Consider the following 18,467-nt stretch of genomic DNA (forward strand, 5'->3'; position numbering starts at 1 on the left):
GTAGGAGGTTGGGCTGAACGGCCTCCTGTTCCTGTGTAACAGGCTGGAGGAGGATGGGGCTGAATGGCCTCCAGTTCCTGTGTAACAGGCTGGAGGTGAGGGCTGAATGGCCTCCTGTTCCTGTGTAACAGGCTGGAGGAGGGGGGCTGAATGGCCTCCAGTTCCTGTGTAACAGGCTGGAGGTGAGGGGTGAATGGCCTCCTGTTCCTGTGTAACAGGCTGGAGGAGGGGGGCTGAATGGCCTCCAGTTCCTGTGTAACAGGCTGGAGGAGGGGGGATGAATGGCCTCCTGTTCCTGTGTAACAGGCTGGAGGAAGAGGGCTGAATGGCCTCCAGTTCCCGTGTAACAGGCTGGAGGAGGAGGGGGCTGAATGGCCTCCTGTTCCTGTGTAACAGGCTGGAGGAGGACGGGGCTGAATGGCCTCCAGTTCCCGAGTAACAGGCTGGAGGTGGACGGGGCTGAATGGCCTCCAGTTCCCGTGTAACAGGCTGGAGGAGGATGGGGCTGAATGGCCTCCAGCTCCTGTGTAACAGGCTGGAGGAGGAGGGGCCTGAATGGCCTCCAGTTCCCGTGTAACAGGCTGGAGGAGTGGGGCTGAATGGCCTCCAGGTCCCGTGTAGAAGGCTGGAGAAGGGGGGCTGAATGGCCTCCTGTGTGACAGACAATGTGTGATCTTTGAGGGCCGAATGAAGCTGTGTCAGCTTTGATTTTATTGGAGAGTTTGATGTTTGGTGTTACACGGTTCGAGCTGTGGGCAGCAGCGGGTGTGAACCCAGCACCGATTTCACTCTGTGTTTGGCTTCTCTTTGTATTCAGGCCTCTGCACATTGCTGTGGTCCAGGAGGACAGGGCTATGGTGGAAAAGCTCATCCACCTCCTGCAGCTGGGGAGAAAGGACCTGGATATTTACAACAACCTGAGGCAGGTAGGAGAATGGATCCTGAAAAAACCGCGAGTGAAAGATTAACATGCACCCACATGACAGAGGCACATTGGAGAGAAACAGTGCGCGCGCGAGAGAGAGAAAAATACACATAACAGACACACACTGTCGAGAGAGAGAGAGATGAGACTGAGAGAGGCAAGTGACAGACACACGGAAGAGAGAGAAAAAAGAGATTAATGCATACACATGAGAGACAAGAGAGATAGAGAAGAGAGAGACACACACACATGAGTGAGGGAAGGAGGAGAGATTAACACACACACAGGAGAGGAAGAGATGAGAGAGAGAGACTGAGAAAGGAGAGAGAGAGGCATGAGAGAGAGTGAGAGAGACAAGAGTGAGATCAGTAGATTCGCCAACTTTAGGTACATTTAAGTCGTCATTGGACAAGCATATGGACGTACATGGAATAGTGTAGGTTAGATGGGCTTCAGATCGGTATGACAGGTCGGCACAAGGGCCGAAGGGTCTGTACTGTGCTGTAATGTTCTATTAACACGTACACATGAGAGAGAGTGAGAGGGAGAGAGAGAGAGAGAGACAGGAGAGACACGTGAGAGAGAGAGAGAGAGAGATGCGAGAGACAGAGAACGAGAGACAGATTGATACACACGTGAGAGAGAGGAGAAACAGGGATAGACACATGGAGGAGAGGGAGATATACACATGCAAAAGGACGGCAAATAGACAGGAGAGGGACACACAGGACAGAGAGAGGGAGAGACACACGCACGTCGAGAGAAAGTGTTCTGGTGCATTAAAAAGATCGTGTGTACAAGGGTACAGACTTAAGGCAATTTGCCAAAAGATGTGGTGATGTGAGAAATTAGTCTGTTTCACATGGTGAGTTAGTCAGTGTCGGGAACACACTGCCTGGTGATGTTTCAGAGATAGCAGGAACTCCAGGAGCTGGAGAATCTGAGGTAACAAGGTATGGAGCTGGATGAACTCCAGGAGCTGGAGAATCTGAGGTAACAAAATGTGGAGCAGGCCGAGCAGCATCAGAGGAGCAGGAAAGCTGACATTACAGGCCTAGACCCTTCATCAGAAATGAGGAAGGGGAAGGGGCATCTGAAATAAATAGGGAGAGAGGGGGAGGCAGGCAGAAGATGGATAGAGGAGAAGACAGGTGGAGAGGAGACAGACAGGTCAAAGAGGTGGGGATGGAGCCAGTAAAGGTGAGTGTAGGTGGGGAGGTGGGGAGGGGATAGGTCAGTCCAGGGAGGACGGACAGTTCAAGGGGGCGGGATGAGGCTGGTAAGAAGGAGATGGAGGTACGGCTTGAGGTGGGAGGAGGGGTTAGGTGAGAGGAAGAACAGGGTCGGGAGGCAGGGATGAACTGGGCTGGTTTTGGGATGCACTGGGGGGAGGGGAGATTTTGAAGCTTGTGAAGTCCACATTAATACCATTGGGCTGCAGGGTTCCCGAGCGGAATATGAGTTGCTGTTCCTGCAGCCTTCGGGTGGCATCATTGTGGCACTGCAGGAGGCCCATGATGGACATGTCATCTAAAGAATGGGAGGGGGAGTTAAAATGGTTTGCGACTGGGAGGTGCAGTTGTTTATTGCGAACCGAGCGGAGGTGTTCTGCAAAGCGGTCCCCAAGCCTCCCTTTGGTTTCCCCAATGTAGAGGAAGCCACACCGGGTACAATGGATATAGTATACCACATTGGCAGATGTGCAGGTGAACCTCTGCTTAATATGGAAAGTCATCTTTGGGTCTGGGATAGGGGTGAGGGAGGAGGTGTGGGGGCAAGTGTAGCATTTGCTGCGGTTACAGGGGAAGGTGCCAGGTGTGGTGGGGTTGGAGGAGAGTGTGGAGCGAACAAGGGAGTCATGGAGAGAGTGGTCTCTCCGGAAAGCCGACAGGGGTGGGGATGGAAAAATGTCATTGGTGAAGAAGTCGGATTGTAGATGGCGGAAGTGTAGGAGGATGATGCATTGTATCTGGAGGTTGGTGCGATGGTGTGTGAGAACGAGGGGGATCCTCTTTGGGCGGTTGTGGCAGGGGCGGGGTGTGAGCGACGTGTAGCGGGAAATGCGGGAGACGCGGTCAAGGGCGTTTTCGACCACTGCGAGGGGGATGTTGTAGTCCTTGAAAAATGAGGACATCTGGGATGTGGGGGAGTGGAATATCTCATCCTGGGAGCAGATGCGGCAGAGGCGAAGGAACTGGGATAAGGGGATGGAATTTTTGCAGGGGGGGTGGTTGGGAGGAGATGTATTCTAGGTAGCTGTGGGAGTCGGTGGACTTGAAATAATTATCCGTTTCTTGATGGTTGCCCGAGATGAAGACAAAGAGGTCCGGGAAGGTGAGAGACGTGTTAGAGATGGTCCAGGTGAACTTAAGTTTGGGATGGAAGGTGTTGAAGTGGATAAACTGTTCAAGCTCCTCATGGGACCACGAGACGGCACCAATACAGGAGGAAGAAGTGGGGTTTAGCACCAATTTAGGTGTGGAAAAGGGACTGTTCCACGTAACCTACAAAGAGGCAGGCATAGCTTGGGCCCATGTGGGTACCCATGGCCGCCTCCTTTGTCTGTAGGAAGTGGGAGGAATTGAAAGAGAAGTTGTTGAGGGTGAGGATGAGCTTGGCTAGGCGGATGAGGGTGTCAGTGGAGGGGGACTGGTCGGGTCTACGGGACAGGAAGAAGTGGAGGGCCTTAAGGCCATCTGCATGAGGAATGCAGGTGTATAGGGACTGGATGTCCATGGAGAAAATGAGGTGTTGGGGCCCGAGGAATTGGAAGTTCTGGAGGAGGTGGAGGGTATCGGTGGTGTCACAGACATAGGTAGGGAGTTCGTGGACCAAAGGGGAGAAAATGGAGTCCAGATAGGTGGAGATGACTTCGGTGGGGCAGGAGCAGGTGGAGACAATGGGTTGACCAGGACAGGCAGGTTTGTGGATTTTGGGAAGGAGATAGAAGCGGGTGGTGCAGGGTTGGGGAATAATAAGGTTGGAGGCTGTGGGTGGGTGGTCACCTGAGGTGATGAGGATGTGGATGGTTTGGGAGATGATGGTTTGGTGCTCGGGGGTGGGGCCATGATCACGGGGGTTATAAGAGGAGGTGTCGGAGAGTTGGCCTCGGCAGTGCAATGGGGGAAAGGTTCCGAGGGAGCATCGAATGTTTATTTGGGAAGGAACAGCGCGCGGGGTGGGGATGGACTTAAGGGGGATGTTGCGTCAGAATTCTCACTGGAGAGGTGGTGCAGACATGATGGGGCGAATGGCCTCTCTCACTGCACTGTCATGATTCTGTGTGTTCTTCAGTGACCTTCTGGAACAAGGTGGAGGAAATGAGATTTGTTTTACATAAAGAAAACAGTCTCCTTCCACCTGAGTAGTGAGTAAAACGACATTCACACCAAACTGGCTTGGTTAATGAGTAATGCATTGTCATGAGGTAGTGCCTGCTTCCACACAGATACACCCAACACAGGAATCCCAATTAACATTTGAGAGGGGCAGGTCAGGCTGTTCTCGCTGAGAAAACAGGAGCAAAGGGAAGCTCGAGTTTAATTTTACATTCGTTACATTTTAAGCCTTTCACAGCCAAGGCCAGGATCAGGACTTAGCCATTTTCTGAAAAGTTCTGGGAGGTTCAGGTCAGTGTCAAAGATGGCTGTTTGCAGCACCAACGCTGGATGAAGCAGAAACCGCGGGATACAGCTTGCAGGTCATTGAGGTAGTTTTCCATTTCGAACTCTTTGCGGAGAAACATGGAAAATAGGAGCAGGAACAGGCCATTCGGCCCCTTGAGAATGCAACACCATTCACGGCATGAACATGGCTGATCGTGCAATCTCAGTATCCCACACCCACTTTCTCTCCATGATCCCTTTAGTCTCAAGTGCCACGTTCGGCTCCCTCTTGAATATGTCTATCGAACTGGACCCAACAGCTTCCTGTGGGAGAGAATTCCATAGGCTCACAACTCTCTGAGTGAAGAAATTCGTCCTCGTCTCAGTCCTGCATGGCTTACTCCTTATTCTTAGACTGTGAGCCCCTAATTCTGGACCTCCCCAACATCAGGGAACATTCTTCCTGCATCTGGCCTGTCCAGTCCCATCGGGATTTTACATGTTTCTCTGAGATCCGCCCCCCCCCCCCGCCACCTCATTCTTCTAAATTCCAGCGGGTAGAAGCCCATTCGATCCAGACTTTCCTCATGCGTCAGTCCTACCGTCCAATCTGGTGAACCTTCGCTGGGCTCCCTCAATAGCAAGAACCTCAGACCAAAACTACACCCAATGCTCAAGGTGTGGCCTCACCAAGACCCTGTATAACTGCAACAAGACATCCTCAATCCGATACTCAAATCCTCTCGCTATGGAGGCCAGGATGCCATTAGCTTTCCTCGCCACCTGCTGTGCACCCATGCCAACTCTCAGCGACTGTGCCACCATGGCTCATTTCACCTCACCTTTTCCTAAACCTCAAGACAGAGGCGGGCGGTAGTGTGCGGAGGAGGCTCTATGGGACATTCCTAGGGGTCAGGGGCTTCGGGTAGGGAGACTGGGAAAGGCTGGGAGTGTAACCCTCAGAGCAGGGAGCATGAAGGGGAAGATCGAATTGAGATGTTCAAAACTCACTGTGATCGAGCGGATGTGAGAGGTGCAGTCCCCATGGTGCGGGAGGGCCAGTCTCCAGAGAGAGATGGATCGAAGGGAATCAGGAAAAGGCCCGGGGAGAGGGAAACTGAAAGAGGATAATTTTCCTTTGGGTACAGTGAGTTGTGACCCAGAATGCACGACCTGAAAGGGAGCAGGTTCAACAGGGAGGGAGCGATCAAAATGCAGGGAGTTGGAGAACGCTTTGGGAAAATTTGCAGGGGCTGCGGGGTGAGAAATTGGGACGGATCGGAGAGAATCTTGAAATACCAACTGACCTGAATCAGGAACGTCGCTGAGTAGATCACACTGCGTACAGAGAGAGAGAGAGGGTCGTGTTTTGCAGATTGGTATCAGGAGGGTGATAGGTGTGCAGATGATGGGCCGAAGGGATTTCTTCTGCACTGTTGAAGTTCTACAGGATACAAGTTATACCGCAGTTGGAGTACTGAGTACACCCTACTTTGAGAAAGATGGAAACACTTGCAGAGAGAGTGCAGAAGAGGATTGCAGGAATGGCGACAGAGAGGAGAAGATTCAGCGATAGATGGGAAAAGCTGGCACCGTTTACTTTAGGGAAGAAAACGCACTTGGATTGAGGAGATTTGAGACATTTCCAAACTATGAGTAGAGAGGGTGAAACTGTTCCTGTCCATCAAAGATGTAGAAGGCAGGGCTGCAGCTTTAAAGTAATCTGCATAGGAATTGCTCTGACCCTCCGACAGTGCCCACTCCCTCAGCACTGACCCTCCGACAGTGCCCACTCCCTCAGCACTGACCCTCCGACAGTGCCCACTCCGTCAGCACTGGCTCTCCGACAGAGAACACTCTCTCAGCACTGACCCTCCGACAGTGCCCCCTCCTCAGCACTGACCCTCCGACAGTGCAGCGCTCCCTCAGCACTGACCCTCCGACAGTGCAGCGCTCCCTCAGCACTGACCCTCCGACAGTGTGGCGCTCCCTCAGCACTGACCCTCCGACAGTGTGGCGCTCCCTCAGCACTGACCCTCCAACAGTGCGGTGCTCCCTCAGCACTGACCCTCCGACAGTGCAGCAATCCCTCAGCACTAACCCTGCGACAGTGCGACGGTCCCTCAGCACTAACCCTGTGACAGTGCGACGGTCCCTCAGCACTGACCCTCCGACAGCGTGGCTCTCCCTCAGTGGTGTTTGAAAGTTGCTGAACTGGTTTTGTGGAGTAAATATTGTGTTTATGTTTGCTGTTTCGCTGGAAAGGACAAAGAGTGAGAGGGAGGCAGGGAGACTTCCTGGAAAGATTTTGAGTGTTTGAGATATCAAGGTGTGGAGCTGGATGAACACAGCAGGCCAAGCAGCACCAGAGGAGCAGGAAAGCTGACGTTTCGGGCTTAGACCCTTCTTCAGAAAAGGTGTTTGATTCTGCTTTCAGGCACAGGTAGAAACCAGCCGCATTTCATTCGAGTCTCAAACTGAAGTGCGGATGCTTTGTTTTATTCCATGTCCTGCAGCACTGGCCAGGAAGTTTGCATTGGCAAGGGAGGAGGGAAAAGAGCAGAGAATGATCAAGGACAGCTGGGATGAGACCAAAATTTACAGCCCAGTCACTGAGCAAACGCAGCTGGTGCCAGAGTTTAGTTAGAGCAAAATAAAACAGCATTGTCTCGCTTCAGCCTGATCTCGGTTATCAGGAGGCTGTATCTTTCAGGGAAGCTCGCTGGGTTTTCCCCCAAAACGCAAAAACAGACATTTCCACCATCCATCAACTTCACCGCGCACACAGCTCAGACTCTGCCTGCAATTCTACCCCCACCCCAACCCCGCATCAAACACTGCCAGGGACAGGGACAGCACGGGGTTAGGTACAGAGTAAAGCTCTCTCTGCACTGTTCCCCAATTTGGAATTGTCATTCTCTTGTTGAAGGCCTTCCCCCTCCCGATCCCTGTAACCTCCTTCAGCCCCCTACACCCCCTCCCTATCTCTGTAACCCCCTCCAGCCCCTACACCCCCTCCCTATCTCTGTAACCCCCTCCAGCCCCTACATCCCCTCCCTATCTCTGTAAACCCCTCCAGCCCCTACACCCCCTCCCTATCCCTGTAACCTCCTTCAGCCCCCTACACCCCCTCCCTAACTCTGTAACCCCCTCTAGCCCCTACACCCCCTCCCTATCTCTGTAACCCCCTCCAGCCCCTACATCCCCTCCCTATCTCTGTAACCCACTCCAGCCCCTACACCCCCTCCCTCTGTAACTCCCTCCAGCTCCCACACCCCCTCCCTATCTCTGTCACCCTCTCCAGCCCCTACACCCTCTCCCTATCTCTGTAACCCCCTCCAGCCCCTACACCCCCTCCCTTTCTCTGTAACCCCCTTCAGCTCCTACACCCCCTCCCTATCTCTGTAACTCCTTCCAACCCCTACACCACCTCCTTATCTCTGTACCCCCCTCCAGCCTCTACACCCCCTCCCTTTCTCTGTAACCTCCTCCACCCCCTATACCCCCTCCCTATCTCTGTAACCCCCTCCAGCCCCTACATTCCCTCCCTATCTCTGTAACCCCCTCCAACCCCTACACCCCCTCCAACCCCTACACCCCCTCCCTTTCTCTGTAACCCCCTCCAGCCCCTACACCCCCTCCCTATCTCTGTAACTCCCTCCAATCCCAGCCTCTGGAGTATCCCCCAATTCTCATTGCTGGGCGGCTGTGCCTTCAGTTACCACTGTGTTGGAGGGGTGGGTGGAAACGTGCAGGCCGTGAGGACGCTCCCCACCCAACCAGCAACAATGCAGTCTGCCTCCCTCCCTCTTTTCCTCCCTTCCGGAGACACCCGAAGTCTCTCATGCACCAACCCAACTCTTTGGCTTGATGAGCCATGTTCAGTCGCCCCGGCCGAGGAACCAAACCCTTCGGCCATGCAATTTCCCACAATGCCCTGCTGGGTGGAGGAGGGCGAGTGGTGAAGGGGAGCCCAGGATCGGGGCCTTGTTGTCGTTGCCACAGATGATGGAGTGTATGTTGAGGGTGGTGTGTTTTTGATTAACTGAAGTCATCCTGTCCCCTGAGATTTGCTGGTGGTGTCCTGGGTCCTGCCTTTTCCTTTGTTTTCACTTCTTGCAGACGAGCAAGGGCTCATTTACGGCCTGGATACGTCCATGCCTCGATAAAGTATCTCTCTCTCTCTCTCCCACTGTCTCCTTCATTGTGGAGAGCTTTCCTTGCTCCTTTCAGCTTCTCTTTCGGCCAATTTCCTCCTCCTTCCTCACTGGTGCAGCCCGAGGATTTTATCGGAGGCAAGCCGATAGTGCTGACTGGAGCCAACGTGAGGTCCCTTTCCCACCTCTGCCTACCCCTTCCCGGGCTCGCGCGCACTGTAGGCTGAAGGGAGGGTGCGGGAGCGGGGCCTAGTTCTCCTCCAAAAGCCTGCCCTCTCTGCTTCTCTCTCGATCCTCTTTCAGCTCCGACCCTTCTCCAATGTCCCTCAGAGGGAGAGGATGTGAGACTACCGCTGATCGACTGGGGGAAGACCAGATAGATGCAATAAAAACAGCAGAGCCACTTTGCAGTCTCCCCTCCCCCCCAACCAACACTGGGGCCAAGGCTTCATCTCACTCTTGGGAGACTGAGCGGGGAGTCAGCTCGAGCAACCTGGGGTCTTGCAGATTTAGGAATGCACACCTCACTTTGTGTCAGCGTCAGCTCCCTGATCCTGGCCTTCCCTCGCTCCAAGGTACAGGTCATTGTGTCCTTGCTCCCTGTAATGTCCAGCCAATGAGCCACGCTCAGAATCCACAGGGATTGAGCCGGGGTCTATCCCACTCCCCCAGGGCCTGTCCTAATCCCCTGGGACTGTCTCCCTCCCACAGGCACTGTCCCACTCCAGCTCCTGATCCATTTTACCTATATCTCGTGAACTGTGTGTGCCCCAGTGTGTGCAACACCGTCGAGAAAGTTAGATTGATTTAGTGTGTGCGTCTGATCTTCTCTTTGTCACACTCAGGTTGTGTGCGTTTCTGTGTGTGTGTGTGTGTGTGTGTGTGTGTGTGTGTGTGTGTGTGTGTGTGTGTGTGAGAGAGTGCATATGTGTTTGTGTGTGTGTTTCTGTCTGTTTGCCTGTGTGTGTCTGTGTCTGTGTGTGTGAGTGCACGTGTGTGTCTGTGTGACAGTGTGTGTGTGTTACGAGTGTGTGTGTCTGTGTGTGTCCGTCTGCCTGTCTATTACTGTGTCAGTGTGAGTGTCTGTGAGTGAGTGTGTGTGCGTGTGTGTGTGTGTCTGTGTGTGTGTGTCTGTGTGTGTGTGTGTGTGTGTGTGTGTCTGTGTGTGTGTGTGAGAGAGTGTGAGTGTCTGTGTGTGTGTGTCTGTGTGTGTGTGTGTGTGTGTGTGTGTGTGAGTGTGTGTGTGTATGTATGTGTGTCTGTGTGAGTGTGTGTGTATGTGTGTGTGTGAGTGTGTGTGTGTGTCTGTGTGTGTGTGAGTGTCTGTGTGTGTCTGTGTGTGTCTGTGTGTGTGTGAGTGTGTGTGTGTGTGTGAGTGTGTGTGTGTGTGTCTGTGTGTGTGAGTGCACGTGTGTGTCTGTGTGACAGTGTGTGTGTCTGAGTGTGTGTGTGTGTGAGTGTGAGTGTGTATGTGTGTGTGTGTGTGCTTGTGTGTGTGTGAGTGTGTGTGTGTGTGAGTGTGTGTGTGTGTGTGTGTGTGTGTGTGTGTGTGAGTGTGTGTGAGTGTGTGTGTGTGTGTGTGTGTGAGTGTGTGTGTGAGTGTGTGTGTGTGTGTGTGTGTATGTGTGTGTGAGTGTGTGTGTGTGTGTGTGTGTGTGTATGTGTGTGTAGAGTTCTCTCAGTGCTTCATTCTGTCTCTATCTCAGTCCGTGTTTGTACCTCTCTCCCTGGCAGTGGGTATTCTCTCTCTCTCTCTCTCTCTCTCTCTCTCTCTCTCTCTGTACCTGTGAATCTCTCTGTTCTGTCACTCTGGCCGGGAGTACAGTCGGAGCGTCAGTGTGCGTATAGACTGTCCCCCCTCTCTGACACTCTGCCGTAGGGACAGTCCCCACCCAGCACCTGCCAACACTGGCCAGTTTCAGTCAAAGAATCTTCCTTCTCATAACAAACCATAACCATCTAAACTCAGGGTTGTGTCACTAGCACTGAAGGACCATCATAATATTGCAACCCTGCAGCAAAAAAAGAGGAAATATTAGTCATCTAGCTATACATCATGTAACTGCCCTATCCCAGGATGACTCAGACAGTCAGAGACCGTTTGGCCCTCAATAATTCAGATTGTGCTGTTTGCCCCTCATTGTAACATTCAATAACACTTCCCAAATCATCATTTGCTCACATCAAACTTCGAATTGGTTTCCCATTCGCTCCCTCTCCTTATCTCCTCCTCCATGACTTTATCATTTCTCCATCTCCTTCCCTCCGTCTCTGTCTCTCTCTCTCTCTCTCTGTCTTTCACATGGAATGAGAGCATCTGACAGAGATAGGGAGGGGGTGTAGGGGCTGGAGGAGGTTACAGGGATAGTGAGCGTGTGTAGGGGCTGGATGAAGTTACAGTGGTAGGGAGGGGGTGTCGGGGCTGGATGGGGTGACAGAGATAGGGAGGGTCTCACCAGCTGTGGGTGAAGGTGGAGCTGGGGCTGGGGTTAAGCTTATCTCAGAGTCAAATAGTGCCCTCCCCACCCCCACACCTGAAGCAGGAAGACAGGTAAATGCAGTGTGGTTAGGCTGGCCATGGAAAGGTTTCGGAGTGCGTTATTAAGGATGAGATTGTGGAGCACTCGAAAGTGCATGGTCAAACATAGCTGAGTCAGCACAGCTTTGTGAAGGGAAGGTCATGCCTGACGAATGTGTTAGAATTCTTTGAGGAGGTAACAAACAAGTTAGATAAGGGAGAGCCAGCAGACATGATCTATTTGTTTTTCCAGAAGGTCTTTGAGAAGGTGCCACACAGGAAGCTGCCAAATAAGAGCCCATGATGTTAGCAGGCAAGGTATTGGCACGGACAGAGGATTGACTGACTGGCAGAAGGCAGAGTACGGGGATAAAGGGGTCTTTCTCAGGATGGCAGCCAGTGACGAGTGGAGTTCTACGGGTGGTCAGGGGGACCACAGCTATTCACATCGCACATTAACGAGATGGACAAAGGAACTGAGGACATCGTTACTGAACTTTCAGATATCACCAAGAGAGGTGGAGGGGCAGATAGTGTTGGGGAAGTGAGGAGCTCCAGAAGGACTAGGACAGACTGGGAGAGAGGGCCAGGGATTGGCAGATGGAATACAATGTGGGAAATTGGGCCCCACACCTCAGGAAGGACATACTAGCCCTGGAGCGTGTCCAGCAGAGATTCACACGGATGATCCCTGGAATGGTAGGTTTAGTGTATGATGAACGGCTAAGGATCCTGGGATCGTACTCATTAGAGTTGGGAAGGTTGAGGGGAGATCTAATAGAAACTTACAAGATAATGTATGGTTTAGAAGGGGTGGACGCTAGGAAGCTTTTTCCGTTAGGCGGGGAGACTAGGACCCGTGGGCACAGCCTTAAAATTAGAGGGGGTAAATTTAAAACTGAAATGAGACAACATTTCTTCAGCCAGAGAGTGTTGGGCTTGTGGAATTCATTGCCGCAGAGTGCAGTGGAGGCTGGGATGTTGGATGCCTTCAAGGCAGAGATCGACAATTTCTTGATCTCAAAAGGAATCAAGGGCTATGGGGAGAGTGCAGGGAAGTGGTGTTGAAATGCCCATCAGCCATGATTTAAATGGCAGAGTGGACTTGATGGGCCGAATGGCCTTACTTCCACTCCTATGTCTTATGGTCTTATGGAAAGTGTGAGGTTATGCATCTAGGCAGGAAGAACGAGAAATCTGAAGCACAAAGGGATGTGGGAGTCCTAGTTCAGGATTGTCTTCGGGTTAATTTGATTGAATTTATTCTTGTCACGTACACCTAATTACAGTGAAAAGTTGTGTTCTGCGTGCAGTGGAGCAGATCGTTGCATGCAAAGATCATCAGGCGATGGAACAGAGCAGGGAATACCAAGTTATAGCTGTAGAGAAAGTGCACTGAAGGCAAGATGAACATATCATTTGAAATTTGAGAGGTGCATTCTGAACTCTGATAACAGCAGGGAGGAAGCTAAGAAATCCATCCTTACGCGTGTTTAAACATTTCTATCTTGTGCCGAGATTGGAAGATATTGGAGCCAGTGTGGGAGGGATATTGTCTTTTCAAGGTAGCTGGAGGTGTATGTGGAGTGAACGGGTTGCCTTCTGTGACGGTCTGGGCTGTGTTCACAACCTTCTGTAGTTTCTCTCAGTCCCTGCTTATGGTGTACCCAGATACATTCCTTTCTTTGGCGCCTCTGTGGACATTGCTAAGGGTCCCTGTGGACATGCCAAATTTCCTCACCCACCAGAGGAGGAGGAGGTGTTGTTGAAGATTTAGTGGAACCTGAGATAACAAGGTGTGGAGCTGGATGAACACAGCAGGCCAAGCAGCATCAGAGGAGCAGGAAAACTGGCCTCTTGGGTCTAGACCCTTATTCGGAAAGAAAAAAAATTTTGAAGAAGGGTCTAGGCCCAAAAGGTCAGCCTTCTTGCTCCTCTGATGCTGCTTGGCCTGCTGTGTTCATCCAGCTCCACACCTTGTTATCTCAGAGGCCTTGTTGAGCCTCCTTGACCATCACATCTATGGAGGGTAGTGCAGGAGAGTTTGTTGGTGGTTTTCATTCCGAGGAACTTGACCTGCAGATTCGGTTGGCAGTTGGGAAGGAAATGTTATCTTGGCATTCATTTCAAGAGGGCTGCAATACGAGGTCAGGGATGTATTTGCTGAGACTGTCTAACCATGTTTGGAGTATAGTGGGCCCTGTGTCTCAGGAAGGATGTGCTGACCTTATGAGAGTTTTATAAGAACGATCCCATGGATGAAGAGCTTGTCATATGAGGAGCAACTGAGGACTTTTGGTCTATACTCTTGTGGATTTTAGAAGGATGTGAACAATCTGAATGAAACTTACAGAATACTGAGGGGCCTGGATGGAGCGGACATGGAGAAGATGGTCCCACCAGTGGGAGAGACTGGGACCCGAGGGCACAGCCTCAGGGTGAAGGGACAGCCCTTTAGAGATGAGATGGGAGAGGAATTTCTTCAGCCAGAGGGGGGTGAATCTGTGGGACTCATTAACTCAGAGGGGGCTGGGGAAGGCAGGTCATTGAGTGTGTTTAAGACAGAGGTAGGTAGGTTGTCGATGGGTATTGGGTTTAAGGGTAATGGGGAGAAGGCAGAAAAGTGGGATTCAGAAACATATTAGCCATGATCGAAAGGCAGAGCTGAATCAGTGGGCTGAATGGCCTCATTCTCCAACATCTGATGGTCTTGTGGGATTCTCTGGGGTATTTGAGAGGGAAGCAGGACTGGGAGGAGGACAGGGGGCCGGATGACGGTGGGGATGGCGATGCCGAAAGCCAAAGCTAAAGATCAAGGGAGTGAGTTGTTGACTTTTGACCCAGTCCCCGCAGGATGTCACTTGCGGTTTCTGATAAAGGCCTATTCCAGTCCTCAGATAGTGAGGAACAGAAACCTGAGCGACAAAGCCAAACAAAATTGTTTATGAGACTTTTGCAATCAATTCCTCCAATAGCAACCCTTCCCCCCCTCCAAACAACTAAATCTCTCCACCGCTTCCACCCAGCTCTGAGTCCTGTTCCCGCAGTTAGACAGTGTGATATTGAAAGTTAATTACAGCTCGCAATGCTTGGAAATAGTATTGAGAAACCTGGCCTTGAAGCTCAGTTTCAATATGACTACGTCCATTCTCAGTGAATCCGCTAGCAGCCCCTTTCAAACCAAGTGTCTCGCTCAACAGGTTCAGCTCAGTTGATAAGATCTCAGCACCCTCTCCCCAGTTACAGCTCACAGGGCATCCTGTTCCCAGGAGGTCATTAACCCTTCACCCACCCTGCCCCATTACAGACACCGGGCATCCCGTTCCCAGGAGATCATTAACCCTTCACCCACCCTGCCCCATTACAGACACCGGGCGTCCCGTTCCCAGGAGGTCATGAACCCTTCACCCACCCTGACCCATTACAGACCCTGGGCATCTTGTCCCCAGGAGGTCATGAACCCTTCACCCACCCTGCCCCATTACAGACCCTGGGCATCTTGTCCCCAGGAGGTCATGAACCCTTCACCCACCCTGACCCATTACAGACACCGGGCATCCCGTTCCCAGGAGATCATTAACCCTTCACCCACCCTGCCCCATTACAGACACCGGGCGTCCCGTTCCCAGGAGGTCATGAACCCTTCACCCACCCTGACCCATTACAGACACCGGGCATCCCGTTCCCAGGAGATCATTAACCCTTCACCCACCCTGACCCATTACAGACCCTGGGCATCCTGTCCCCAGGAGGTCATTAACCCTTCACCCACCCTGACCCATTACAGACACCGGGCATCCCGTTCCCAGGAGGTCATTAACCCTTCACCCACCCTGCATCATTACAGACCCTGGGCATTCAGTTCCAGGAGATCATTAACCCTTCACCCACCCTGCCCCGTTATAGACACTGGGCATCCCGTTCCCAGGGGTCATTAACCCTTCACCCACTCTGCCCCATTACAGACCCTGGGCGTCCTGTTCCCAGGGGTCATTAACCCTTCACCCACTCTGCCCCATTACAGACCCTGGGCGTCCTGTTCCCAGGGGTCATTAACCCTTCACCCACCCTGCCCCATTACAGACCCTGGGCGTCCTGTCCCCAGAGAGTCATTAACCCTTTACCGCCTCTTCCCAGCTGCAGACAGTGGGCGTCCTGTTCCCAGGGGTCATTAACCCTTTACCTGCCTGCCCCCCATTTCAGGCACCGGGTAGCCTGTTCCCAGGGGTCATTAACCGTTTATTTGCCTCCCCCATTACAGGCACCGGGCAGCCTGTTCCCAGCTGAGATTAACGCTCTGCCCAGCTCTAACAACAGCTGATAGTGTGGCATCTGCAAATGAGGCAGAGAGCTGGCACAGCAATGCATCCGACCCAGGTCTGATCAGTTACTGGGTGAGCCCTCTGGGGATATAATGACACCAGGAAAGCTGCAGAGCACAGTCAAACCAGTGAGAAGTGTGGCGACAGTGGAACTGTTTCCCAGGAAGAGGGTATCTACGCAACAAGGCTTGTGCTATCACAAATCTGAAGGAAGCTCTTAGTTTGACAACTGTCTCTCCCCAGGGAGTGGACCATCCCACAACAGCCTAAACTACCTCATCCCTGCCCCCCCCGAGAAGCATCCCTCAGCACTGACCCTCCAACAGTGCCCACTCCCTCAGCACTGACCCTCCGACAGTGCCCACTCCCTCAGCACTGACCCTCCAACAGTGCCCACTCCCTCAGCACTGACCCTCCGAAAGTGCCCACTCCCTCAGCACTGGCCCTCCGACAGTGCCCACTCCCTCAGCACTGGCCCTCCGACAGTGCCCACTCCCTCAGCACTGACCCTCCAACAGTGACCACTCCCTCAGCACTGACCCTCTGACAGTGCCACTCCCTCAGCGCTGACCCTCCGACAGTGCACACTCCCTCAGCACTGACCCGCTGACAGTGCCCACTCCCTCAGCACTGACCCTCCGACAGTGTCCACTCCCTCAGCACTGACCCTCCGACAGTGCCCGCTCCCTCAGCACTGACCCTCCGACAGTTCGGCGCTCCCTCAGCACTGACCCTCTGACAGTGCAGCACTCCGTCAGCACTGATCCTCCGACAGTGCCCGCTCCCTCAGCACTGACCCTGCGACAGTGCAGCAAAATTGGATTAAGTATACTGGGTCTGGGGGCGGTTGAGATTTTTGGTGAATTCTGAGATTTTGTGTCTCTGATAGATGGTTCAGGTTACAATCAGCATGCAGGGGTGGGGAGAGAGTCTGCATTGCTCATTAATTGTTAAGATCTGGGGCACTTTGCTTTGAACAGCATCGGGGCAGATTCACCATGAACGTTCCTCCAGGCCTGCTAGCTGGTTATGAATTAACCAGCAGCTGGTTAATGTTTGAAGGGAGCAAGAGTTCCTGGAAACCTCCAGCTGAGGCAATTTCATTGGTGAGGTCACTTTTGGAAAACTGTGTACTATTCTGGTCTTAGTAGGAGCTGCCGATGCTGGAGAATCTGAGATAACAACGTGTGGAGCTGGATGAACACAGCAGGCCAAGCAGCATCAGAGGAGCAGGAAGGCTGACCTTTCAGGCCCAGACCCTTCTTCATTTCTGAAAAGTTAGCTTTCCTGCTCCTCTGATGCTGCTTGGCCTGCTGTGTTCATCCAGCTCCACACCTTGTTACCTCTACTATTCCGGTCCCCCTGCTGTGGGAAGGGTGGTTTTAAACGGGACAGTTTTCAGAAGAGATTTCTTCAGGATGTTGCCGAGAGTTTGAGGAGAGGCTGGATAGGCTGGGGCTATTATCCCTGGAGCGCCGGGGGCTGAGGGGTGACCTTATAAAGGTTTATAAACCATGAGGGGCATGGATAGGACGAATAGACAAGGTCTTTTCCCCCCAGGGTAGGGGAGTCCAAAACTAGAGGGACATAGGTTTAAGGTGAGAGGGGAAAGATTTAAAAGGGACCTGAGGGGTAACTTTTTCACGCAGAGGGTGGTGCGTGTATGGAATGAGCTGCCAGAGGAAGTGGTGGGGGCTGGTACAGTTACAGCATTTAAAAGGCATCTGGATGGGGAAATGGATAGGAAGGGTTTAGAGGGATATGGGACAAATGGTTGCTAATGGGGACTGGATTAATTTGGGATATCAGGTCAGCATGGACTGAAGGGCCTGTTTCCCTCCTGTATGACTGTCTGGTGAGTCCTGCTTGTGAATGGCCCTCTCCCCTCTCTGGCTCTTCACCCTCCCAATCCCCACCTCCAGACATTCCTGCAGATTCACCCCATCCAGAATTTACCCCGATTTCCAACCCCCCCCCCCTTTTTGAATGTTCCTGGTCCAACCACAGCACCTCACTGTCCCAGAAAACATATCCATTTCCCCCACCCCCTACAACCAGTCCTTTTCCTGAATCTCTCTCACTCTTGTCCCTGGGGAGACTGACTCTCCTGCCCCTGGGAACAGTGTCTCCCTTATCAACTCAACCCAAAACACCCCCTCCCCCCAGTGATTCTGATCACCCCAATTCAATATACCTCCCCACCCCCACTGAACCTGTGCCCACTCCCAGTCTCTCTGTTTGTGAAGAGGTGTCCCTGAGATCAGTCTGTGAGGCCGAATGCAGAGGGAAGGAGAGAAGGGGCCTAGAGGCTGAGGCTGGGGCAGGCGAAGGAGACCAGCGTGGGTGAAGATGAGAATGGACAGGCATGAGAGGTTGAGGTGATGGGTGGGGGGAAGATGTGAGTGTGAAAGTGTGTTTGTGTGTTTAAGTGAGTGTGTGTAAGTGTTTGTGTGAGCGTGTGTGTAAGTGAGTGTGAGCGTGTGTGCAGGTGATTGTGTGAGCTTGTGTGCAGGTGATTGTGTTTGTGTGTGTGTGTGTGTGTGTGTGTGTAAGTGATTGCGTGAGCGTGTGTGTGTGTGCATGTGATTGCGTGTGTGACTGCACACGTGTGTGTACAAGTGTATGTGTAGTGAGTGTATGCGTGTGTAAGTGAGTGTGTGTATGTGTATGTGTGTGTGTGCGAGTTAGTGTGTGTGTGCATGTGTGCGTGTGCAAGTGAGTGTGTGTATGTGAGTGTTTGGACCTGCCTGACACCAGCATTAGTCAGCGGGATCTGTTTCTAAGAATTGCTTTGTGAAGTTTTCCTGTAAGTCGGGGGATGGTTTTTACAGGAAAGATCAGCAGGATCCGTGCCAAAACTCCTGCTGTTAGGAACTTCTCTCCAGTGCCAATCGCTGGGAGACAATGTCTGTCCAGGACACCAACTTTGAACGCACCGCC

The 18,467-nt window shown here is 52.5% G+C and overlaps 1 protein-coding gene across 2 annotated transcripts in view; it reads left to right on the plus strand.

Annotated features, from left to right (window-relative positions):
- The window catches only part of LOC125448449 (B-cell lymphoma 3 protein-like), a 54,542-nt gene that overhangs the window by 15,549 nt on the left and 20,526 nt on the right, over positions 1-18,467 (plus strand). For both annotated transcript variants that reach the window (XM_048523774.2, XM_059641257.1), the window contains exon 3: positions 818-926. In XM_048523774.2, coding sequence (XP_048379731.2) covers positions 818-926 — 109 coding nt within the window. The remainder of the gene's footprint in view (positions 1-817; positions 927-18,467) is intronic.

This window comes from Stegostoma tigrinum, chromosome 41 (assembly GCF_030684315.1).
Source record: "Stegostoma tigrinum isolate sSteTig4 chromosome 41, sSteTig4.hap1, whole genome shotgun sequence".
Lineage (NCBI taxonomy): Eukaryota > Metazoa > Chordata > Chondrichthyes > Orectolobiformes > Stegostomatidae > Stegostoma > Stegostoma tigrinum.